A 26,901-nucleotide genomic window follows, 5' to 3' on the forward strand; every position below is an offset into this window, starting at 1 on the left:
ATTAAATGATTTATTTATTTGACACCAGAATTAACATTTGACAGAAAAATCCTTCAAAATTATCAGTACTTTCCTCTTTGAAACAGCTTAACACATCTTAAACTACCTTTTGGGTTGTAGGTGTGCTATTTTTGTATAGATTATACCACATTACAATATACATTATGCTACATGACATACATACATTTACGGCATTAAAAGACTCTCTACTTTTTTCAGTTGACCTGAAACATTCAGAATTCCTCCCTTAATTCTAGATAAACAATATACATGCTCTACAAAACTCCCCACATTTAGAATATACCACATTATAATATACAGTACGCTGTATGAAATTTAGACAGTAAGACACTCATAATAGAAGATATCATACATTCTCCACTATTGTATAATGCATAAGTTGCTTTTTTTTTGCAGTTTCCGCACTTGTTTCTCCAATTCTGCCAATCTTCGTTCCCTTTGTCTTTCATTCTCTTTTGCCTCTTTGAGCTCCTGCGCATATTTAAACAGTTCATAGCTATAGTAACTGTGATTGTTTTCACTCAGCATCTTGTAAACTTTCTTCAGGAATTCATCTATCTGGGTGTAGTCCTTTGACCTGTTGTTAAACACATGGCACCTCTGTTTGCATGAAGATATCAGGTCCTGAAGGTGAGGCCCAGCCTCATTGATGTATTGGTCTATGGTTTTATTGTCAAACTCAAGATCATCTCCATGAGTGAACACCACAATCATATGCTTGCACACATCACCACCAAAGATTTCTTGAAATTTCTTGACAGTGTTTCTCTCCTCTTCAGTGTGACGCCTCACATCAAGCAGAAGAAGAAAAGCATGAGGACCGGGAGCTATTAGCTGCATGCCTCTCACAGTCTCTTTTACAATGAAATCAGAAGTCAGTGTTGTGTCGTATAAACCAGGTGTGTCAATGATTGTAATACTTCGTTCGTTGATTACTTTTGTTTTAGATGTGCATTCCTTTGTAACAGATGTGGCTCTTATGTCAGACACAAATAGCTTCTCACCCAGAATGGTGTTTCCTGTGGCACTTTTGCCAACCCCTGTCTTGCCCAAGAGGACCAAGCGCAATGGATAGTTATCTGTAAGATGAAACAAAAATGTTTGCTGGTTTAGCTCATATTTTTGACAGCTAATTTGCAGAGTTTTCTAAATTAAGAATGAAAATAATGGCTCAGGCTATTTCCAGTTATGGTACATGCTCTTTTCAATTCCAAATGAGGATATTAATGCTTCAATTTGATGTAGCAATTTAAAATAAACTACTAGCATATTGTACCAAACCTGAAAAACCTAAATCGGCTTGTTTTATTTTGTCAAGGAAATAATCGTCTGCAACAAACTAACTCAATGTTTAGCCAGTAGAGTTTAGTGAGCTTATGAACACAACAATATGTATAATTTTGTACATAATGTTGTAAATGTCATGAGCAAAGTCGTACTGGATGCACTTGCTTTTTGAACTAGTAAATGTCTGATAATCATTAAATACATACATGTTAATGTTAAGGTTATTTTGTGTTGTTAATCATATTTGTGCTGTTTATAAAAGCTACATTTGCAAAATTGGCACCCTGACATTTCACACTTACCAGAGACAGCCATGGTAGTTGCAGCTGATGCAGCTGTTAGTGTCTGCCTTTAGTGTTAGCTTTGAAAATTAATTCTCTCAATAATTTTATGAGGTTTTTATAAATGTTGTGTCATTTTTTAACCCCTCCTATCTGATGTACTCCATAATAATTGGATATCTCAGATTGTAAGGCGGGACTCTTTAGAGCCTTAAATAGTCTCAGATTGTCTAGTGCTACTTATTTGTCTACTTCTGTCTCGACTTCACAAAGGTGAGTATGTTTTTTTTAGATTATGTCATATCTTGTGAACATACACATGCATTGGTTTAAGTGTTACAGTAATTTTGAAGAACAAAAAAAAAATGCTCAGCTGAAGTAACTAGAAAAAACTCTGCTTGAGTCATTATTACCTAGGCAGTTAAACAGTAAACACTGGAGTAATCCCCATTTCAGTGTATTCTCATTTCTGTAATCTCAAAAAAAAAAAAAAAAAGAAAAAAAAAAAAAAGAAAAATCCTCTCTATATTTTTTCTTTGTATTGAATTATTTTGGAGAGACCATTCTATTTTTGTAATTGTAAGTGAAATCATCTTGGTGAAAATTTTTTGGACTTATGTATGGGAAATGAAAATTTGGCTTAATATTTTAATCTGCATAGTTTTATCTGCTTACTTTATCAGAATTGTCTTTTGTATTCTTTATGCTAAATATATGAAAATATCTAGATGAATATTTTAAATGTAGGTATTCAGATATTTGAAATGTAACAATGAAAACAAAGAAAGAATATAAACAATTCTTAATATTTTCTCAGGGACATTTCTTCAAATCATTGTGATTTTGTATCACTGTGGTGCAATGTCTGCAAAGGCACAGGAAACATTTATTGATACAGTACAGATTGTTTTAATTGGCGCTACTGGCTCTGGTAAGAGCTCTTCTGGAAACACAATATTAGGCAAAAGACTGTTCAAATCAGAGGCATCTGCAAAGTCTGTGACACAGGAATGTTTAACTGCTACAGAGATAATCAATGGCTATCAGGTTAAAGTAGTGGATACTCCAGGCTGGGACTGCACTGAACTCACTGAACCTGAGATCATGTCCCAAATAAAACAGGCTCTACAATGTCTTAATGGACCTTACTCCTTTCTCCTGGTCATACGTGTTGGCTCTATGGAATCTGAAGAAGAAATTAGTAAAATCTATGAACTTAAAAGGGTGCTTGGACCCTCCTTTCTGGATCATACCACAATCCTGTTTTCACGCAGTGATGACCTGGAGGGGAAAGCTTTTAAGGACTATATTAAGGAAGGAGGTAAAGAGTTCCATGATCTGTTAAAGCAGTGTGGTGACAGACACCACTGCTGGAACAATAGACAAAACACATCTGATGAGACTGTGAAAGAACTGCTAAAGGATTTGAAAAAGACAGAGACAATAAATCTAAATTCAGTGAAGACTTCCCAAGGCAACATGAACAACAACGAAGAAAACCCTTCTGCTTGTTCCTCTTATGGTGAGCAGAGAAATTGGTCAAGAGATTTAGAAACACACATGTCTAAAAATCAAATCAGAGTTTTATTCCTTGGAATGAACAGGGTTGGAAAAACCTCAAGCATGAATATCCTTCTTGAAAAATGTGTACAAAGTGGAATCGGAGGAGATGCAGTTTATACACACCTTAGCTCTGGACTGAGTCTGAAGCTGTTAGAATCTCCTGGCTTTGATGATAATCCGGAACGAATCCAGAAGGCCATCTCCAAATCTGTGTCCAACTGCCATCCAGGACCTCATGTCATTATTATAGTGCTGAGAGTGGAGCGCTTCACTCCAGCAAGAAAGACAGCCATGAAACGGGTACAAGGTTGTCTTGGAGAAAATGCCAGAAAACACACAATGATTCTGTTCACTGGAGAGGATAATTTGGAGGGCAAACCCATTGACCTCTTCATTCAAGAGAATCAGCATCTCAAAGAATTAGTGAAAATACACAAGAACAGATATCATGTGCTAAATAACAGAGACACCAGCAATGAGACTCAAGTAGATGAACTGCTGAAGAAGATTAATGACCTGTACAAACAAAATAATAAAGAATTTTACACAAAAGAGCAAGAATCTCCAGATCCTGATCACCAGACAGGTACTTTTTTAATGGGATTACAATGAAAAGTTATGGGAATATTCGACATGTATGCACAGATATTATTAATTAATTATTTTTTTTTTTTTAATTTAACAGTAATGCAGTCTGTAAAGGGAAGGTGGGAAACAGATGTAAAATGTCACACTTCCAAGAGCACTGGTGTGAATTGCCCTATAAATTGACAGAAATGATCATACATTCCTTTTAGCAAGAACAATCAGGATTCATCCAGGGATGTCTGATTACTCCAAGTATGTATAAACCTTTGCTTCTTATGATTATTATATGTTTTTTTTTTTTTTTTTTTTTTTTTTTTTTACATTACTCTTAATATGATTACATTCAACAAAACATATTTCTGATCAATTTCAGAGATGCAAGTAGCTTGGCTCCATCATGTACATAATACGTAGAAGAGCATTTACACCATAATATATATTGCAATGAGTCCCTCCAAACCTTCCTAAAAATGCTTGAAGACACATTTTTTTTCTGAACATCAGCTCACTGATGAGTGTGTGTGTGTGTGTGTGTGTGTGTGAGAGAGAGAGAGAGAGAGAGAGTGGGTGTGTACTATACTATATATTGCTATTCATACCTGTTCTTTGTTGCTGTATGATTACCTTTTTACTGTAAACCTATGTACATTGCAGCTTCTTGTATTACTATAGGGTGTGATAGCATAACTATGTAAACTGGAGTTTAACTGCTTGTTTTATAATTAAAGTTTGTAGCTTTCATTCAACCTTATTTTAGATGTTATGGTTAGTTGTGGCTTGCAGTGTTCACCCAATGGCTATTTTTACATTTTAAAATAGGGCTGGGATATATGATCCAATAAATCCCTTTCTAGATTTAGTGATGTCCTTGATTTATGATGCTTGGGTTTTTATTATTAATCATCAAAATTATAATTTTTTTCTTAAAGATTAAGCTATTCATTTTTTTGTACTGTGTCTCGTGGCAATACATGCACACCCGAATTTGTCAGATTTGCTCAGAGAAGATGGAGAAGAAAACCATGGAGATATGTTTTTAAATCTTTGCTTCTGGAGTTCAACACTAGATGGAGTCCTCGAATTATGCTCCTGATGTTGCTCCTCCTCACAGAGACTCAATGACACTGATTGTTTAGTCCGTCCTCAATATGTCTCACTTTAAAGTTATGTTTTTCCCTTAAACTGCTGACATTTGAAAATGCACTGCTATGATGGTAGCTCAGTAAGTATACAGTATACAGAAGAATGTAACTCAAAGAGAAAAAGTAAATTAAACGTGTACAGCATGTCAACTATTTATTGTTATCCATTTGTTTTTAGTGGTGTGAGAATAACTAGTGCTAACTAATGATGCATTATATGTTACATATTTCTGGAAATACTGTGCTATATTACTGTTGAAGATCATTTTTGTCAAGTTATTGGTCCATTCTATTAGATGTCTTGACACACACACTGAAGTGCATGTGTTTTGTTGTGCTTTAAATATGCATCTGTGTCTCCCAGCTCTGTGAGGAGAGTATGCACAGTCTGAAAATTGGGACCAGCAGATTTTCTTGTTCATTTATTTGCTAGGATCTGTCATACATGCACTTTTATCTAAAAGTCCACCCTGTGAACAATTATGTTGTCAGCTGATGTTTAACTGTTTTTATTTGATTATAAGCTTAGGGCATGGTGGCTTAGTGGTTAGCACTATTGCATTGCACCACCAGGGCTGGGGATTTGAATCCCTCCTCCGCCCTGTGTGTGTGAAGTTTGCATGTTCTGTGCTTTGGGGATTTCCTTCCCCAGTCCAAAGACATGCGTTGTAGGCTAATTGGCATTTCCAAATTGTCTGTAGTATGTGATTGGGTGTGTGAGTGTGTGTGCGATTATGCCCCAGGGGTGTCCCCTGCCTTGTGCCCCAAGCTCCCTGGGATAGGCTCCAGGTTACCCCATGAACCTGTGTAGGATAAGCAGTATGGAAAATGGGTGGATAATATTATAAGATCATAGGCATGAATCAATCTCCAACAAATAAACCATTAAAAGTAGTTCATTCCAGGCTGACTCCATGTTTTATTAGTTCCAAACCTCAATAAAATCACTTGGAGGACATTCAGTTAAATGAAAAGGTTTTCACCCCCTGATTTCTATGTGAAAAATTGAAGTGTACCTCAATTTTATGGTTTGTCTATTTAAGATGATCTATTTTATAGTTTTATATTCTCATAAATAGCAAATTCTTTGAATTGCTTTATAGCAAAGAGAACTTTTGAATTTGCTCTTTCAATGGGTTGAAATAAAGATACAAGCACTTTATAGATTTTAATTTCTTTATACACATAATTTTACACTGGATTTCATATGAATAAATGCAAATAAATATATAATTACTTGTTTAAGTCACTCTGGAAGGGTAGAAGGGAAGCTAACCCTGCCCCAATTATTATTATTATTATTATTATTATTATTATTATTATTATTATTATTATTATTAATTGAATAACAATTATTATAATTATTATTATTATACTTATTATTGTTTATTATAAGTAATTTTTCTTGTTATATTGGAAAATTCTCTTTGTTTTTACAGTTTATAGTTACTTGTTTTTATACAGTTTATTACTAGTTTATTTTTCTTTAGCCTGGATAAAAAGTTGAGAGCAATTAGGATTTCTTTTTTATATCTCAATTACCCAATCTATGAGAAATCTCATATATTTGTCATTGGTTTTTATATTTGGGGTGGACTTGAAGCAAAAAAAAACCCCGAAAAAAAAAAACCCAAACCAACAAAACAAAAAACAGATTTTATTGGTTAGATGACATTAGGCCTTAATGGAATTTAAGATACAATTTTCATTCCAAACTCCATAGCGTATGGATGAAAATTAAAATGGAAGCTACATAAGAAAGACTAAATTCTGACTGGAAACATTCAATATTTAAAAGTGTAGTTATGATATATGATCAAAAAAGGGCAGTTGTAAATGATGACTAAGAATTCAACTGAAAATACAAAATATTTATTTAGTGCGACTGGACATATCCAGATTTTAAAATACAGTCCTACAGTTAGTCAAATTCAGTCATTTTGATTATGGCATCCCATCTGCGGGGCATGTATGCAAACCACAATTTCCATGATCCTCAGCCCATGACCTTATCACCTCCCATAAACAAGACAATACTAAATCAGAAAAATGTGACGCAGGCAATGGTCAAAACACTAATCCAAAGATAGCTGAGGCTTGGCTGCTGCTGTGACTGGAGTGGTGCTCAGTGAACTTGGCAATGGTGTATGCACCAGTATATAATTAAAAAAGTCTGACTTTATGAGAATTTGCCAATAATTGATATATTATATATACATATATGCCCAAAATACCCAAAAATGAATAAAGACATCTTTTTTTAAAAGACTTTTTTAGCTTAAAAATATCTGCATAAAAAAGACAAGCATAGTTTCTCTCTTTCACATACAAACAGCACATATCAGTGTATATCATTTTTACTTCAAGCAAAACTAAATCCAGTGCATTCAAAACACTATAACTTGGGGCTAATCTAATAATGCTAATCAGGCCTCAGGTCCAGAGCAATGGTAGTGTAGTGGCTCATATCCCAGGAATTCCAAATCACCTTCATTTAAGCCTATCTTTAAATTAAAGAATAAATATGAAGGCCATTCTTATCTGGTGCATATAAAAAGCCATAAATCATGTAACTCGGAGAAATGATTCGAAGTGTGAGGTTTGGGAGGACATTTAGGAGGGTTGTTTGGGTATCTCTTATGCACTCACTAACTGGGCTTCTAGAGGCATGTCCTGGAAGACCTCTGGATTTGTATGTTTCAGCAGCCATTTCCTGGAAGCACATCACACGTGCACACACATACACACGTGCACACACACACACGCGCACACACACACACACACACACACACACACACACACACACACACACACTCTCTATGACATTTCACTTTGCTTGTCTCTTAACCCCATTCAGTTTATATTGTTTTTTCACTTCTTTTGCAACTCATGAGTGTGTTTCAAATAAATTTAATGAATCCAGTAATGCATAACACACACAACACACTCGACTTGAACTCGCAATTGAACCAGGACAGTGTAAGCTGTGAGTGGCTTATACTTTATGTCTTACTTTTATTTTGGTGCATGGTGTGGAAGCGGCGTGTGCAAAGTTGGGCAGGAATGTTTATGTAGATTTATGAGACGAGCAAGCAGTTTAGATAATTTCATATCTATGCACTTGGAAAAATTTTAAATCAAAATTCATTAAATTTATATCTGTAAAAGTAAAACCATACTACTGGTTTATTGTTCGCTATAGGCACTTCTACTATTACCTTAAAAAGGGCAACTCAGCTGGCCGGTAGATGTCCATAAATTCTAATCTAATGGGTGAATTTGGAAAAAAAAAAATCATTGAAATTCTTTTGAAGGTGAACCAATTAGTAAGAATGAACACAATCATCATTTGTATTTCATTGTATGCCTGTTAAATGGATAAGAATCACAACATTTAACAAATACTTGATAATGATGGATGCTACTACTTGGCTATATAATATACAGTACATACATACATATATACATATAATAGATATATACTATTAATTGTATTGAATGCCAAGCAGGTAGAACAGTACAATTACTTGGATGAATTTAATAGACTAAACAGAATAAAGTAGCCTACTTACATAATTTCTTACACAGAAACCTATCAACAAAGTGTCCTAGATATAATATAAACCATATTCTTTTAAACCCTGGTGGAATTGTTTTCCGTCTGTTGGTGTTTTAGGACTGTCATGCCACTAAACTCATCCATCACAGTCTGCTGTGTTATTGGTGAGTCCTGATTGGTCAAGAGCAGCATGCACAGTGCACATGCTGGGGTACCTGTATCATGCGTCCACTGCGTGTTGGGGGGAGGCAGCAAGCATGTCACACGTCTTTTGTAAATTAATAATACTTTAAATAGGCAGTAGCACATTCCAAACTAGAAGGAAGGAAAGAAAACAAAGTACCCGATTGTAGACTACACAAAGAGACTCTCAGGAGAGTATGCCACTATTCACATCAGCGCAACAGGAGTGTAATCTGTTTGATGATTTAGATTCCTTGGCGTCCACATGTCCACACTCACACAATGGTGTTTGCTTCCTTGGAATGGCCCGGGACATTGTTGCAATCATTTATTTTGGCACCATTGAGAGCATTCTCAGCGGCTGCATTATAGTCTTATAGTCTTATAGTCATTACTTTTATATATCAAAACTTTTTTTTGCCCTGTGTATATTTTGAATTTGCATATTTGTATTTTTTTGTTTATTATATGTTAAAAGTTTAAATATGTCCAGTATTTGTTAGTGGAGCTACCAAAAGAATATCAGTGTGCAGTTTTCCAAATAAAGACTTTGACATTTGACTTTGTCTTAATACTTTTACAACACACCCAAATGCACAAACACTCCCTCATTTATATTCCTGACTCTTGGTCACTATCAACTATTCATTATATTTAAAAAATGATAATGTATTTAAAAGCTTTCAGTGTAAGATTATTAAATTGATTCACATTTTTAATTTTCAAAATAATAAATCAGTTTTTATACACTACACAGTCCACTACATGTGGTCTGATATTGAGTTTATTTCCACTAGCAACAACTGGTATGTCATGAAAAGAAATGAGCTTTGTCTGTTGTGCATTAATACTATTCGCCAATCATATTGGTCAAGGCACCAAAGCCAAAAACAGAAAGCATGGAAATCAACAATCACAGCAATTGCTAAAAAATTTATTAAATATATATTTAAATAACTAGTATTGTTTAATATAACATCAGTTATTTTGCATCTGTATGCAGTATTTCCTTTCTTTTTTGGTCTAGTTGTTTGTTCTAGTTATCCAGATCACCCTCTCTAAGTAGTTTTCTGTTTGTTTGGTCTGTCTTTCAGTGTGATTGCTGTGTTCTCACCTGCTCAAATGAAGAACACCAAGGGGACACCAGGTTTCACTGAATGCTGATTATATGAAAGAGATGAACAAAATCTAATTGGTGAATCAATTTTAAAAATCCCTCCACTCACACTGGCACACTGCTACCAATAACGGTGTATCATCAAGCGGCAGTGTATCGATAATACCACAAGCAAGACAAAGACAAAACATCTTGCCTGGCCCTAGCCTGTAACTTGATAGTGGGCATACACTAAGTCTTCTAAACACTTTGGATTATTTTGAATCAGTGTGTGTAATATGTACAAGAGAGCACAACTACCACCACTAGTGATGTAATTGAAGTATCAGTGGCATTCATGTGGCCGAGGGCAACCTGTTTGTAATGTGTCATGTTAGGTAAGTGTGTTAGCATAAATACTAACACGTAACACATTTATAAATAATAAACACATTTTATAGAGTTACAACCTGGAATAGAAATGGACTTTATCGAGGTTATATACAGTTAACGTTCACAAAATATTCTGGATCAATACAGTTTTTTTTTTTTTTTTAAACACATAAAAAACATAAAAGCTGTGATTGCCTAAGTATTAATCCCTGTTGCTACGATACTCCAAAATTAATTCCAGTGCAACCATTTGCCATCCAGAGTCACATAATTAGTTGAATGGAATCAACTTTTATAAGTGTCCCATAATCTTAATATAACTACCCCAGTTTATTAGTGAACATATCAATATCAAGCAACATCATGAAGAGCAAGAAGCTATCAAAACAAATCTGGGCCAAGTTCTGGAAAAGTATATACAGTTTGTAATATGATCAAAATTTTCCTCCCCATCTTGTATGTTCTCATGTCACCTGAAACCACTTAAACTGCCATTTGGATTGTAGGCACTTCTAAAATAAATACCCCTTATATTGTTTGTACAACATTAAATTATATTACATGATACATTACATACAGTGCTGGACAAAAGTCTTCAGCATGTAAAGAAATGCTGTAAATCAAAGTTGCCTTCAAAATAATGAAATTTAACATTAAAATTAAATGAAACATTAATTGAACATTATTTCTACATTAAAAGAAAATGTACTATAAAGAGCAGTATACAGTATTAAACTAACAAAAGGCCAATATTTGGCCTGAGAACACCTTGTCTTTAAAAATGCATGAGTAGAATATTGGTTGGTAAGTTTTTCTAAGAATTTAAGACTTTTGCACTTGCTTCTGTTTTGCAGGAATCACTGACAGCCAGCATTATTTTATAGTGGACTATTACATGATATGTTACTTTCTTTACTGACATACAAACATTTTTCAAGTAATGTTGGGACTCAGTATTGCAGAAGTCCTAAAATAAACAACTAAGATGAAATTTGTATAAAATAAGTAGGCTAACTAAGACTTTTGCACAGTACTGCACATAATCTACCACATAATGATAACTTTCCTCCCTAATCTGTCATTAAATAGTTTGAAAACTGATTTCCCCCATACTGAAGTTTTCCTCTCTACTTTTATCAGCCAATTTGAAACATTTTATAACCAGGCATTTTAGAAAATTCATCCCTGACACCATTATCCAAATTACACAGAAAGAAAGATAAAGCATTAGACTTTCAGCATATCTTTCTCTCAGGATGCTGTTCACTGATTGATGGATAAATTCAAATGCAAACTTGTCATTTTTGACAATGTGCATTTTACTAATGAACTAATGATTTTTATAAAATCTGGTGATCTGTAAGACAAAAATTTCCCTTCATGTTACACAGTACTCTCCCTTACAATTCTGTATGTGCTGTAGTACTTTCCCTTAAAACATCTTGAAACAGCTTGAAACTGAAATTTGGGTTGCTGCTGTGCTAAAATAATCTCTCGTATATAGAATATACCACATTGTAGTATACAGTATTCTATATGATATACATAATCAATAGTAAAAAAAAAACAGATCATCAATGCTTACAGTAACACCTGAAATCAAATACAGTTAGATGGAAAGATCCTTATAATTGTAGAACTTTAGAACAAAGAAAATTTATCAGTATCTTTGTTTTTCTTAACTACATACTTCAAAATTCATTTTTTTATATTCTCTTATTTTGTCTTTCTAAAGGATATTATTATCATACATTCTCCACTATAGTATAATGCATAAGCTGTTTTTTTCATTCATAGCCCGCACTTCACTCTCCAAAGCTGCAAATTTTTTTTCCCACTCTCTTTGATTTGCTTCCGCCTTTTTGAGAGCTTCTGCTGTTGTAAACAGTTCATAGCTATAGTAACTATGATTTTTTTCACTCAGCATATTGTTAATCTTCTGCAGGAATTGAACTACCTGCGTGCGGTCCTGCGACCTGTTGTTAAACACATGGTACCTCTGTCCGCATGTATATATCAGGTCCTGAAGGTGAGGCCCAGCCTCATTGATGTAGCGTTCTATGGTTTTATTATCAAACTCAAGATCGTCTCCATGAGTGAACACCACAATCATATGCTTGCACACATCACCACCAAAGATTTCTTGAAATTTCTTGACAGTGTTTCTCTCCTCTTCAGTGTGACGCCTCACATCAAGCACAAGAAGAAATGCATGAGGACCAGGAGCTACCAGTTGCATGCCTCTCACAGTCTCTTTTACAATGAAATCAGAAGACATTGTTGTGTCGTATAAACCGGGTGTGTCAATGATTGTAATACTTTGTTCGTTGATTATTCTTGTTTCAGATGTGCATTCCTGTGTAACAGACATGGCTCTAGCTTCAGACCTGAATACTTTCTCTCCCAGAATGATATTTCCTGTGGCACTTTTGCCAACCCCTGTCTTGCCCAGGAGGATCAAGCGCAATGGATATTTACCTGTAAGACAAAACAAAATGTTTGAAGATAGGTTAAGTCATATTTTTCATATTCAACATGTATATAATAAATTCGATATATGTTTGAATTTGTTAATCATGTACAGTGTTTTTTAAATCAAGATTTAAAATAAAAGCTTAAGCTATTTGCATACTGTAGTTACGGAGATGTTCCCATCTTCCCAGACAGGGATATTAATGCTTTAAGTTAATGTAATAATAAACTATTAGTAGATTCTTCAAAATTGAAAAATAAATAGGCAATAAACAGACTCAAAAATTTGCCATAGATTGCAGTAAAACTATAAGAACATGAGCCTAAATATCATGTATAATTTTGTATATAATTTTGTAAATAACAATGAGCCAAGAAGTAATAAATGCAATTGCTAGAAACTTTTTGATCTGTTTAATGCTTGATAAACATTAAATACAGCATGCTAGTACTAACTTTATCTTATATTGTATGTGATGCTGTTTATAAATGCTACATTTACAAAATTGGCACCCTGACATTTTATACTCACCAGAGACAGCCATTGTTGTTGCAGTTGATAGTGTCTTCCTTTAGTGTTAGTTTTTAAAATGAATTTCTCAAATGTTTCATAAGTTTTTATATACTGCTGTGGGATTTGTAAACCCCGCCTACATGATATACACAATCATAATTGGATAAGTCAGCTTGTGATGCTGGACTCTTTAGAGCTTTAAATAGCCTCAGCCTCATACCACTACTCATTTGTCTACTTTTCTGTTGACTTCACAAAGGTGAGTTTTATTTTTAGATTGTGTCATGTCTTGTGAACATACCAATGCTCTGTTTCTATGTATTACAGTTAGTTTTAATATAGAAGAACAAAAATGCTCAGCATAGGTTACCCCACTAAAGCAAATTCTGGTTGAAATTTCCCAGCTTTACAGAAAACACTAGAGTAATGTTTTGTTGATATTACCTCTGTTCAGTGTGTTCCCTTTTCTGAAATCTCCGAAAAAGTGATCTAGATGAACATTGCAATGTGGGTATTCAGATATTTGAAATGTAACATAAAGAAAACAAAGTAGCAAAGAAAAATATGAAAACAATTCTTAATATTTTCTCAGGGACTTTTTCCTTCAAATTGTTGTGATTTCATATTACTGTGGTGCAATGTCTGCAAAGGCAAAGAAGACAGTTACTGATCGGTCAGTACAGATTGTTTTAATTGGCGCTACTGGCTCTGGTAAGAGCTCTTCTGGAAACACAATATTAGGCAAAAAAGAGTTCAAATCAGAGGCATCTGCAAAATCTGTGACCTGCAGCTGTGAAACTGCTACAGGGACAATCAATGGCTGTCAGGTTAAAGTAGTGGATACTCCAGGCTGGGACTGCACGGAACTCACTGAACCTGAGATCATGTCCCAAATAAAACAGGCTCTACAATGTCTTAATGGACCTTACTCCTTTCTCCTGGTCATACGTGTTGGCTCTATGGAATCTGAAGAAGAAATTAGTAAAATCTATGGACTTAAAAGGGTGCTTGGACCCTCCTTTCTGGATCATACCACAATCCTGTTTTCACGCAGTGATGACCTGGAGGGGAAAGCTCTTAAGGACTTTATTAAGGAAGGAGGTAAAGAGTTCCGTGATCTGTTAAAGCAATGTGGTGACAGACACCACTGCTGGAACAACAGAGATAACAGAGCTGATGAGGCAGTGGAAGAACTGCTAAAGGATTTGAAAAAGACAGAGACAATAAATTCACATTCAGTGAAGACTTTCCAAGACAAAATAAACAATAAGGAAAAAAAACCTTCTGCTTTTACTTCTCATGGTGACAAGCAAGAAATTGCACTGACTAACAGAAAGAGGTCAAGAGATGCAGTAGACCTAGGAACACATATGTCTGAAAATCAAATCAGAGTTTTATTCCTTGGAATGAACAGGGTAGGAAAGACTTCAAGTATCAATACCCTTCTTGAAAAATGTGTACAAAGTGAAATCGGAGGAGATGCAGTTTATACACACCCTAGGTCTGGACTGAGTCTGAAGCTGATAGAATCTCCTGGCTTTGATGATAATCTGGAACAAATCCAGGAGGCCATCTCCAAATCTGTGTCTGACTGCCTTCCTGGACCTCATGTCATTATTATAGTGCTGAGCGTGGAGCGCTTCACTCCAGCCACAAAGACAGCCATGAAACGTGTACAAGACTGCCTTGGACAAAATGCCAGAAAAAGCACAATGATTCTTTTCACTGGAGAGGATAATTTGGAGGGCAAACCCATTGACCTCTTCATTCAGGAAAATCAGGATCTCAGTGACTTTGTGCAAATACATGAGAACCGCTTTCATGCACTCAACAACAGAGACATCAGCAATGAGACCCAAGTGAATGAACTGCTGAAGAAGATTAATGACATGTATGAACAAAATAATAAAGAATTTTACACGTACATGCAAGATTGTCGAGACTCCAATTACTCAAAAGGTAATATTTAAATTTAAAAATGGGATTACAGTTACAACTTATTTGAATATTTGATAGTTGTGTGAACAGTTCATCACATTTTTTTAACAGGAATAAAGTCTATAATAGGCAGCAGCAACAGCAATATAAAAGAATTTCCAACTGTCCTGCAGAATGCTGCTACCTTGTTTAGCAAGACTACTGGTCTCTTTTTGAAGAAGAATACTCAGGCTTCACCCGGGGATGACTGATTAGCCCAAGTATGCATGAACTTTTGCTTCTTATAATTATGACTATATACATTAGTTTTTTTTAAAAAATCTTAATATGTGTACATTTAACACAAAATAATTTTGATTACTTTCAGTGATGCAACTAGCTCAGCTCCATAACAAACATTCTTCTACTAAGTTGAAGAAGAGTATTTGCACCACAATGCTGTAATAGTTCAGACAAAACCTTCATAAAAACACCTAAAGTCACAACTCTTCTGAGACCACCTCAACATTGATGTAAAACCACCATCAGCTCGCTCCCTTTGAGTGTGTGTGTAATGTACTATATATTGCATCTCATGCTTGTTATTTTTTTGCCATATGATTACTTTTTTATTGTAAACCAAAGTGGCTTGCATTTTCTTGTATTACTCTATTATTAGTGTGTTATTATACATCATAACCCTGTCAACTGTAGTTTACATGCTTGTTTTGTGATTAGTGCTTGTAACTTTCCTTTGTACTATAACTTTAGGTTATGGTTAGTTGATGATCACTCAACAGCTATTTTGTACTTGCTTCTACACATGGATAGTTTGTTGTGCAAAATGTTAACAAATTAACTTCAAGTGCAAAGTATTTACTTTTAATCCTTTACACAGGATGCAATTTGTACTTTTTACTTGTATTATGTTTTTCAAGTGGGACAGGAAACTATGATTCAATTATTTCTTTCTGGATTTAGACATATCTTTGATTCATGATTCTTGAGATTTTGTTATTAATCAGCCCCAATAAAAACAATTTTGAAAACTTTATTTGCTCATTTTTTGCTTAGTCTAATAGCAATAAATATACAAGTGTGTCAGATAGAGCAGAAACCAATTCTTCTTTTTAACACTTATACTTGTTGCATGAGCTCCACCATGTGGATATATAATCTGCTGCCATCTGAAGACACACTGCTGTGAGGGTAGATCGGTAAGTATAGAGTAGCTAAAACACAAAGTAAATTAAATAAAAACAGTTAAACAGAGTCTGGCAACATAGTTGCTCACAAGGAGGACTTGCTCATCCAAACCGGGTGGAAAAAGACCAGGTGATTTTTTTTTCTAATCTTCAACTTTCCAGTTTGGGTGAGTCTGTGCCCATGATAGACTCAGATTCATGTTCTTGGCTGACAGGAGTGGATCCCAATGTGGTCTTCTGCTGCTGTGGTCTTCTGCATCCATCTCAAGGTTCGATGTTTTGTGCATACTGAGATGCTTTTCTGCCCGACACAGTTGTAAAGAGTGATTACATCGGTTGCCATATCCTTCCTGGCAGCTCGAACCAATCTGGCCATTTTCCTCTGATCTCTCATCAACAAGGCGTTTCCGCCCACAGAACTGTCACTCACTGAATTTTTTTCCCACACCATTCTGTGTAAACAACTGTGTTGTGTGTGAAAATCCCAGGAGATCAGAAGTTTCTGAAATACTCAAACCATCCCATCTGGCACCAACAACCATGCCAAGATCAAAGTCACGGAGATCACACTTTTCCCCCATTCTTATGTTTGATATGAACATTAACTGAAGCTATTGACCTGTATCTGAATGATTTTATGCATTATGCTGCTGCCACATGATTGGCTGATTGGATAACTGCATGAATGTGCAGGTGTACATGTGCTCCTAATAAAGTGGATGCAGTGTATGTGTTACAGGTCCCGGGTGTGGCGACCTGTAAAATATAGAATAGGATAGAATAGAATAGATTTTTATTGTCATTGTTTTGAACAACGAAAGACTGTTTAGCAGCTCACAAGGTTTTGGCATAATTGACAAATACAAATAAAAAATAAAATAGACAAGATGAGAGGTATTCCAAAGGTAATATATACAATGGTTAGTGCAAAATATTGTAGTGTACACTGGAGCAAATTAAACAAGAACAACAGTGCAGAATACAGTATACATAGTGTTGCTGTATACTCTATGAATGTATATCAGGATATATGAATAATGAACATAAGTGTAACAGTATAAGATTTGTGTAAACATATGAGAGGTATTTACAGATTAGTGCAAATATGCAGTGTGGTGTGTGCATGTGTATTATTGTACTTGTAGACCTGAGACAATGGTTTATTGTTTGATAATGCTTGGGAGCAGAAGGAGGGAAGGAGGAGGATTTATGCATTTGACTGCCTGTGGGAAGAAACTGTTCTTTAATTTGTTAGTCCTCGTTTTGATTGTTCTGTATCTTTTCCCAGAGGGCAGAGGGGAAAACAGGTGATGTCCAGGGTGAGTGGGGTCCATTATGATACAACTGGCTTTCTTTCTGAGACGGCCAGTGTAAATGTCTTTGAGGGGAGGTAGTGTTGTGCCAATGATGCGCTCTGCCACCCTCACCACCCGCTGCAGATCGTTTTTATTCTCTTCTGTGCAGCTGCTGAACCACACTGTGATACAGTAGGTCAGAAGGCTCTCTATTGTTGACTGATAGAAATTGGTCAGCAGGTGATGAGGGAGGTGCGCCTGTTTCAGTTTCCTGAGGAAGTACAGTCTTTGCTGTGCCTTCCCCACCTGATGGGAGATGTGTGCGGACCAGGTGAGGTCGGCTGAGATATGCACACCAAGGAACTTAAAGCTCTCTGGCCTCACGACTGCCTTACCCTGTATGCAGAGGGCAGAGTGCTCAGTACGCCTTGATCTTCTGAAGTCAATTATAAGTTCCTTGGTTTTGGAGATGTTTAAGTCCAGATTATTGAGGGAACACCAATTTGTCAGATGCTGAACCTCCTCCTTGTAGGCTGTTTCATTATTATCTGTAATCAGTCCCACTATGGTGGTGTCATCAGCAAATTTGACAATGGTGTTGGTGTGTGAAGAACGAGTAGAGGAGGGGGCTGAGGACACACCCATGTGGTGTGCCAGTGTTCAGGATGAGAGTTGATGATGTGTGACCTCCCATCCTGACATTCTGAGGTCTGTTGTGCAGGAAGTCCAGTATCCATGTGCACAGTGAACTGCCTAGGCCCAAGCTGCTCAGTTTTTGAACGAGTTTGTGGGGAATGACTGTATTAAAAGCTGAACTGAAATCCACAAACAGCATTCTTACATAAGTGTTTCCGTCATCCATGTGTGTAAGTGCAGTGTGGAGAGTTTTGATGACTGCATCTTCTGTCGATCTGTTTGCTCTGTAAGCAAACTGGTTTTGGTCGAGGTCGGCAGGGATGACAGTTTTGATGTGAGAGAGTATGAGTCTCTCAAAGCATGGTGATGATAGGGGTTAGTCAGGCAGTTGATGATAGTCATTCAGGCAGTTCACTGTGGTTTTCTTTGGAAATATAGGTGTAAATATAGGTGTATTGTTAGAGAAGTGATGACAGGACGGGTCTTTCTCCACATTGCATTTATTAAACATCATCCAACAGATAATGTATGCAATGTACACAATGTGTGCATAACTGTCCATACAAAATAAATATTCATTTTATACAAACCAAGTATATGTACTTATTGCATAGATTTCCCTCAATAACTCTCTTAATCACAGCTCAAGTACACATTACTACACCTTCAGAAGTGCTTAGTGTTTCTATAACTACGAGTGCAATACACAGGATTACTCAGCTGGACTGAGCTTATTTAAATCTGGAGCTTTAAGTGTAAGCTTTAAGTGTACATTAATCACTTTTAACTTTAAATTCAAAATACATTGTACAGATAAATCCCCACTATTTACATTCACTCCTCATTAATTTCCATCATAGAGCTCGGTGAACCAATGCTACATTTTGATAATCAGGCATCAGGTCTTACAAAGTGAACAGGAGCAATACACAACGTTATACGCAACAATAGTTTGTTAAATACACAGTGCATTACTGAAATAAACCCACTCGGTGCGTCGACCGGCATCTCGCGAGATGTCGCGTAACACCGCGAAAGTACGCGTGCGCGGCTTTCCCGCCGTTAGCTACCGCGGCACTTAAACTTAACTTGGTCAATTCAGCATAACGGTTACACAAATGACCACAATAATATCTCCAACTAATAAAGAGGTAAAACTAAGCTTTTAGCTGCTAATCCTGACAGATTTAATAGAATACTAACCTGTAAAATATAGGTGTATTGTTAGAGAAGTGACGACAGGAGCACATGGTTCATTCTCCAAATGTTGAAGGAACTCCACTGATTCTTCTAAAAGTTTATGGTTATAATGGACAATCTAGGAACAAAATATTGCTGGAACAAACTTCAGAGACTATTAGTGAACTGAAAAGACTTTTCTCAACTGATAATATTTTAGTGGGTGGAGACTTTAACTGTGTCCCTGATGAATGGATGGATAGATTCCCAACCAAGTATGCTGATTATGAATACAATCAAAATATTACTAATTTTTGTGTTAATAATTCCCTAATAGATGTTTGGAGAAATGTGAACCCGGAAGTAAGACAATATTCATGGATTAGACCTAATGGGAGTTGCAAATCAAGATTTTTGGTTGATAACACAGGAACTCTTAAAATATGTTTCACAAGCTAACATTTCTGCAGCTCCTACTACTGATCATTGTATAGTTACTATCACACTGATGCCTGACACAGGAATAATATTTAGACAAAAATACTGGAAATTCAATGCAAATTTTCTAAATGATGAGCAGTTTTGTAATATGGTAAGGAAAATATTATATTCAATCAAGACAAATGAAGAGATTGACTCATGGGGAAAGAAGTGGGAATTTTTTAAATATAAAGTAAGAAAATATTCAATTGAATATGGTAAAAGATTGTGTAAAAAGCAGAAAGAATTAGAGAGACAGCTGATAAAAGACATTAATGATTGCTGTAAGAAGGATCTGTCCATAGATACTAATAGGGAAGAAATGATTAGATTACAATCTAAATTAGATGATTTGTACATGAATAAGGCTAAAGGGGCACATATACAATCCAGAGCAAAATGGATTGAAGATGGTGAGAAAAACAGTTCTAATTTTCAACCCAGTCTCACGGCAGTTCGTGATATAGTCACGAAATTTAATCTATTAATTCCATTTAATGTATTTCAATAGGAAATATCTTTCGTGCCCTCCACCACATTTTTCTTTTTGCCATTGGGTACCACAGACGGTGTTTTTTTTTTTTGATTTGTTATTCATTATTTTTAATATTCAAGCACTATTACTCAACATTTAATCAGGAGATTTTACCCTTGTTTTTATTGCTTTACATTCTGTAAGCTACTCGCTATTATAAACCATCGTTAGTGGTTGCTTGCAAGCAAATATACTATACATATATATATACACAAATGTACGAGACTGCGTTAATTAGAGACACACACATTTATTACAGTATAGAAATTACAAAATTATATTTTCTGCCTTATTCTCTGATAAAAATGGGGGAAAATATTACATTTGGCATTTCTGTCAGCATTACCCATTATCCTCAGCCTCCGGAGCCAGGCCGCGGCAGAGGGTGAATTCTTCTCATTGCGCTCAAACCACTGTCCAAGTCACGAGCTCATTGCTAATGATCACGTTTTGTTTAAATGTTGTAACTGATGCCTTTCTTTGCCATTAAACTCACATGGTTTAAATGTTAGAGCAACAATTAATACCTGACCAATGGTTTACTCCTTATCAGCGAATAATAATAATAATAATAATAATAATAATAATAATAATAATAATTATAATAATAAAAAACACGTGTGAAATTAGCCTTGCTAAATGGGGCTAGCTAACTAGTTAATAGAAAGAAATCCAACGCACTTCTTTCGGTCCAAAAAGTTAAAAAGTCTTTATTCACTTCTTGGCCATCATTACTTTTAACAGAAACATAACTAAAACACTGCACACTGATGCATTTTGGCCTTCAGCCTTCCTCAGAGTGTGCGTGTAATTAACAGGTGTAGATATAATTAGTCAGTGAAGTTGGGAGAAATCAAAAGAACCATTACAGGGGGACCTACAAAAATTAAAAATATAAAATAAAATATAAAATAAACAACTATAATAACAATATAACAAAGTTACTGCGCATAAAGTTTCCTTTAAATCTGGGATGAGGAACCCCAGAAGCATGCTACATGCCTTTTAACTGTCATACAGGAAATTGGAAAATCTTGATTTTTTATTAATTTACCTTAAGTATTTATAAGAAAATGGAAACCTCTCACTATTGGGGTACACTTTTTAAACCTTATTTTAACATAACTACTCTACACTACATAATTAACATTTTCTGTTCTCCCATGCAGATCCTGTCAAACGAGTCACCTGTCCGAACCTCGATACACCTGATTTACCGAACCCAAAGGCACTTTTAAGAGCCAACCTCTATCTATCTATCTATCTATCTATCTCTGTCTAACTCTCACAACCTCTGTGTATACAGTACATCTGTCTGTTTGTGTCTGTCTGTCTGGCTGTGTGTTCATCTGTCTGTATCTGTTTGCGTTGCAATGGCCACCAAACATAAACTTGACGCACAGAATCCCCACTACCAAGAGGGGAGACGCATGGCATGTGTAACTGAGGGAATATATTTTGGAAAAATGGAGCTTCATCCTCCCGAGTTACAGAGTCTTGGAGAATCTATGGCAAGGCTCATTTAAGCCATTAAACACCTTACTAACACACTATGTTGTTTTCTCCTTTCACTAATCACCTGTCTTTTGGATCCAGTACCTTTAACATCAGTCTTACAAGAAATATTCACTCCAACACACAGAAAGCAGCTGTGGAGAGGAAACGTGCACGCTCTGTAGGAGACCCTCCACAGACCTCTAAAAGGGAGTTTTTAGGACATGGCAAGCCGAGGGGGAGGCAAGGAGGGCGACGCCAAGCTTCAGCTACACGTTATATCAGAATTATTTTACATTTGTAGGAATTTACTATGTAAATATTTGACCAAATCAAATTAGAACACTGTAATTGATTGTCGAGAGTTTAAAATATTCCAATATCTAAAAAAAACATTAAAAAAGTACATAAACCTTTCAGTGGCACTATAGTAGAAGACATTACCAAGTACTTAACAGAAATATGTCTGATCTCATAAAGTGTTCAGTTTTGGCTAAAAAAAAAACATGCAGTGATAGCCTAACATGTTTTTATTCTTCTATGTACTGTTTTACAGTCACACACACCTCGGTTGAGTGCTCCCTGTCATCCAGTGTGGAGGTTCCACTTACTGTACCCTCAGCAGAACTAAATCCTCAACAGCAATTTGGTAAATCAAAGTGATGAATTTAAGTTTAAATCTAAAATCCATGTGTAATTAAAGTAATTCCCCTTAGACAAAACTGCCTGTGCAGTAGATGGATTAAGAACACAATTTAGTAAAGATTTAGGCTAGTTTGATACTGAATCATGGTGTTTTTATTTTAAATATTGATCAGTTGACTTTTAATTGGTCCTCATCTAAATTGTCTCACAGCTTTATTTCGTATTTTCTTTACAGAAAAAAATATGGAGAGGCTTTCTGATGTTTTGGCGTCATATCCTTCTGCTGAGCCTCAAAGAAGCTCTGCATCATCGTGGTCTTTTCGTCAGCAGAAAGCCTCAGAGCGCTGGAAAGAAGCAAGACCATACCACCTAAAATGCCTTATTGCAAAAGAGGCTGTTGGTCATCCCTTGTGTTGGCTTTGCCACGAGCCTGCTGTTATTAGGTTGGTTTTCAATAATATTAAACTTTAATTACCCAGTGTAGGCTTTCTGAGAATTAATGCTCAGTGCCCTGCTTTATAGGCTAGGATGCATGTGTTTTGGGGTGGGATAAAACTTGGATACCCAGATGAATCCACATTAATGAGAAAAGTAAATCTAGGACTTTCTTGCTGTAAGGGGACAGCGCTAAACACTGAGCCACTATGCAGTACTTTACAATAAAATCAAACCTAATGTCTAACTAAATTTGGAATAGCTTTAATTGAGTGTGTTGTACTTTATATTATTCACCTGAAATAATATATTAGTATTTTTATTTTATTTTCTCCCTAGGTGCAGAGAGTGTCTTCCTGAGGAGTGGTTCTGTGGAGACTGTGATGTACTGCGTCACAAAAAACAGCCACTCCACAACAGGGAATGTGTGATTCATGGGTTTTTTGAAGCCATGCCTCCAACCTCATGTGTCATTAAAGGGATAGATGGATATTGCACCCATGAGCAAGGTATTTTCTCATGAAAGCCCTCATTTTGCTGTTCATGTGTGTCTGCAACCAGTTACAGATCATCTAAATTAGTGGTTTTCTTTCTTTTTGCCAGCCTGCATTTTGCCAACTGTGAAGGTGCCAGACTGCTCCTGTGAAGGCACAAACGTCACTGTGTTACCAGGCAAACCAGTGATTTTAATTACCATCAATGGTAGAAAATTCATTATTCAGATATATTTTGTAGATTTGATGTTTTTCCCACTAGTGTGCTGTGGCATTGTGCTTACAATTGCAGTTGTGTCAAAACCTATGGTATAACACATGGTATAGCTGTTGCAAAGCAGTAACATCATTTGCATCCTTCCAGCATGAAGTCCAATCAGCACAGCTGTTTGGAATTTAGCAAGTTAGACAAATGTAAACAATGTGATACTACTCAAGTAGTTAGGTACGAGTGCTCTACTGGGATTATAGGAACTTGTACATTGTCTCTCAACCATTCACAATGTGCAGAATTACATAACGGTTGTAAAATTAAGTATGTGGTATATGTGTATTTATTATAAAAAAAAATTTTTTTTTTGTTCCAAGGGCGTTTTGACTTGCATCAGCCACTATATGTTTGTCAAACGTGCCAGCATCAGTGGACCCCTGACTTGAAGGACCTCCTTAGGAGTGGATATTGGCCAGCCTCTGTCACCAGTTCCACACTTTATACACTGGACCTCCTGAGCTCCTTTCAGGAACTCAAGGTCATCTCTCCGGGATTCTCTAGACAAGCCTTCGCAAAGCTGCTGGAGCATCGCACTAAGATTGGAGGAAGAGTAAGTGTAATTGTTTTACCATATTATGAAATTGCTTTCCATAAGCAGACATCATCACATATTCTGTTTCATTTACATTTACATTTACATTTACGGTTTCATTTTATATATCTTCCAGTCTGGACATATCAACGGCGATACACTACAGCGCAGCTTCTTAGAGTTTTCATATGCTTCATTTGAGGAAGACCAGCTCTGCTGTGGTGATCCTTTCACCTGCCCAGCCTGCACGCCGGAAATGTTGGCTGTTTCAGCCGATGGAAACAGAAAGCTATATCGCTTTTGCCGAGACACAAGGTGATCTTTTGTTTCAGTCTTTTTATTGATTTATTTATTTACTTTATATATTTAATGGAAGTATTTACTATTTTTCTTTCTTCGTCGGCTCTGATGATCCTGCCTTTTTTGAGGGGCTCTTTGTGGCTGAAGATGTTGCGGTGTCTAGATTTGTGGAAACCATACAGAAAGCAGTGAGAAATGCAAGTTTCTCCCCTCTTCAACTACTTCTGCCAACCAACTACTCCAAAATCAAATTGAGAGAAAAAATGCCATATATTTTATGACAGCATTGCTTTTATTTGATTTGTTGTGTTTGTTATGTGTGTCAGGGAAAAGGCACATTTGGGGACTCCCAGTGGACAGCAGCGAGGGAGACCTCAAGGAGGGCTTCCAAATTGGATGAAGAGACGATGGAGGTTGCAGTGTGTCGCCACGGATTCCTTCTGAAAGCTCTTAATATGTACAGGGAGGAGATATTTGCCTACCCTCTGTATCTTCAGAAGGAGCTCATGCCAGCCAAGGCGCAATTCTTTGCAATGGATGTGGCTTGCAAATATTGGCCATACTTGGAGAAAGCTGCTAGTGTCCTTCCTGCTCTTCAGGATCTGACCACAATGAAACCTTTCCTCAGTGTGATGCATGCTCAAGCCCATGCTACTAAGTGTGAAGTATGTATAATATTTTTGCATCATATGTACATTTGTAATGTTTACAAGCACATTAATAATGTGAAATTGAAGTGAAGGGCTACACTATACTATGTAGCCTTTTTGCTTAATCATTTCTTATACAGATTGTAAAGCCCTTTGAGGCAAATTGTGCCCATTTAATTAAAGTGAATTTCTTTCACCATTTACTAATAGATTAAATGGAGTGGTAGGAACCAGGAAGGAGCAGGGACAACTGCCGGTGAGGAGGTCGAGCAAGTGAACAGCTACCTCTCATGTTGTGCCCTGACAACCAAATATATGTCCAAAGCAGGTAATCAGATTGTTTGCAATATTCTTGCATTTTTTTTTTTCAGATTAAACATCATAACCTCATTATATGCTTTAAACAGCACGGGTGGACATGCTTACATTGCATGCAATGGGGTGGAACCACAAAAAAAGTCTCTCTCTACATCAGTCACTTTATTTCAACAAGATATGTGAAGGTAAGTCTCCTATTAATTGTTTTGTGTTTCCTTTTGTTGTGTGCACTTGGCCTGTTTTTAATCGTACTAAGTCCTGATTATTGTATAACTGTTTATCAGACTTGTCAGAGACTCCGAGATGAAACGGCAAGGCTAGCTGAATTAAAAACTGAGTTACTTTGCACAGATCAAGTGGTGTCACAGCGGCTTTCTGATGTGAAGGAACGGGCAGCTGGCGGTAAGCATGACCAGATAAAAGTTCATGATCATAGGTATGACAATAAAACCATAGAACGCTACATCAATGAGGCTTGCAAGGAACCACTGACGATGGTTTATAATAGCGAGTAGCTTACAGAATATAAAGCAATAAAAACAAGGATAAAATCTCCTGATTAAATGTTGAGTAATAGTGCTTGAATATTAAAAATAATGAATAACAAATCAGAAAAAAAAACACTGTCTGTGGTAATCATCATGGTAAACATCACCAAAGATTTCTTGAAATTTTTTGACAGTGTTTCTCTCCTCTTCAGTGTGACGCCTCACATCAAGCAGAAGAAGAAATGCATGAGGACCAGGAGCTACCAGTTGCGTGCCTGTTTTACAATGAAATCAGAAGACAATGTTGTGTCGTATAAACCGGGTGTGTCAATAATTGTAATACTTTGTTCATTGATTATTTTTGTTTCAGATGTGCATTTCTTTGTAACAGACATGGCTCTAGCTTCAGATCCGAATACTTTCTCACCCAGAATGGTATTTCCTGTGGCACTTTTGCCAACCCCTGTCTTGCCCAGGAGGACCAAGCGCAATGGATATTTACCTGTAAGATAAAACAAACTGTTTTAAGGTTTGAACACAGGCATTCACAGAGAAGAGGTCTATTCCTAGTTGAGGCCAAACAAAGAGTGCATGTGAGGTGTGTGCTTATGGAGTGGAGTCCTGATGAGTGTGGTGATTGGAGACAGGTGGTGCTGATTAGAACTCTGGGGAGAGAGGGCGCTGACTGTTGGTGACAGAGCCTGGTGTTCCTGTGATATTACCCCCGACCCCCCCAAGGTCCGCTCCTGAGGACTGCTGACCTCGACGCTGCGGCCGACCCCTCTGACGTGGAGCTGGGCACTGGGGTGTGAACGGTGGAATTCCGCCAGGAGGGCCGGGTCTAGGATATCCTCCCTGGATACCCAAGATTGTTCTTCAGGCCCGTAACCTTCCTAGTCTATGAGGTATTCGAGGTGACCTCTGCGGC

At 36.5% G+C, this 26,901-nt stretch overlaps 4 protein-coding genes across 7 annotated transcripts; 2 read left to right on the plus strand and 2 right to left on the minus strand.

The window, feature by feature from the left end:
- LOC113543287 (GTPase IMAP family member 7) lies at positions 1-1,668 on the minus strand. Its single transcript, XM_053232869.1, has 2 exons — positions 1,611-1,668; positions 1-1,100 (listed from the first exon to the last, which is right to left on the minus strand). The coding sequence occupies exons 1-2, from the start codon at positions 1,621-1,623 to the stop codon at positions 382-384; spliced, it is 732 nt and encodes a 243-aa protein (XP_053088844.1). The 5' UTR covers positions 1,624-1,668; the 3' UTR covers positions 1-381.
- Positions 1,669-1,753: 85 nt separating this feature from the next.
- On the plus strand, positions 1,754-6,152 carry LOC113543264 (GTPase IMAP family member 8). Of its 4 annotated transcripts, XR_008301503.1 has the most exons (4): positions 1,754-1,862; positions 2,407-3,738; positions 3,838-3,992; positions 4,114-6,150. XR_008301503.1 is itself a non-coding variant. In XM_053232868.1 (2 exons), exons 1-2 carry the CDS (start codon positions 2,451-2,453, stop codon positions 3,921-3,923), a joined length of 1,374 nt encoding a protein of 457 aa, XP_053088843.1. In that variant the 5' UTR covers positions 1,949-2,450; the 3' UTR covers positions 3,924-6,152. The 4 variants fall into 4 exon arrangements, 1 of the variants encoding a protein (XP_053088843.1); XR_008301502.1 differs by lacking the exon at positions 1,754-1,862 and having other exon boundaries at positions 1,949-3,738; XR_008301504.1 differs by lacking the exon at positions 1,754-1,862 and having other exon boundaries at positions 1,949-3,738; positions 4,733-6,148.
- A 3,955-nt stretch (positions 6,153-10,107) lies between these two features.
- LOC128316999 (uncharacterized) lies at positions 10,108-13,176 on the minus strand. Its single transcript, XM_026941398.3, has 2 exons — positions 13,118-13,176; positions 10,108-12,591 (listed from the first exon to the last, which is right to left on the minus strand). The coding sequence occupies exons 1-2, from the start codon at positions 13,128-13,130 to the stop codon at positions 11,873-11,875; spliced, it is 732 nt and encodes a 243-aa protein (XP_026797199.3). The 5' UTR covers positions 13,131-13,176; the 3' UTR covers positions 10,108-11,872.
- Positions 13,177-24,384: 11,208 nt separating this feature from the next.
- LOC117596357 (uncharacterized) lies at positions 24,385-26,901 on the plus strand. The gene is made up of 5 exons (XM_053232870.1): positions 24,385-25,182; positions 25,378-25,495; positions 25,575-25,670; positions 25,770-25,887; positions 26,186-26,901. The coding sequence occupies exons 1-4, from the start codon at positions 24,925-24,927 to the stop codon at positions 25,790-25,792; spliced, it is 495 nt and encodes a 164-aa protein (XP_053088845.1). The 5' UTR covers positions 24,385-24,924; the 3' UTR covers positions 25,793-25,887; positions 26,186-26,901.

This window comes from Pangasianodon hypophthalmus, chromosome 3 (genome assembly GCF_027358585.1).
Source record: "Pangasianodon hypophthalmus isolate fPanHyp1 chromosome 3, fPanHyp1.pri, whole genome shotgun sequence".
NCBI lineage: Eukaryota > Metazoa > Chordata > Actinopteri > Siluriformes > Pangasiidae > Pangasianodon > Pangasianodon hypophthalmus.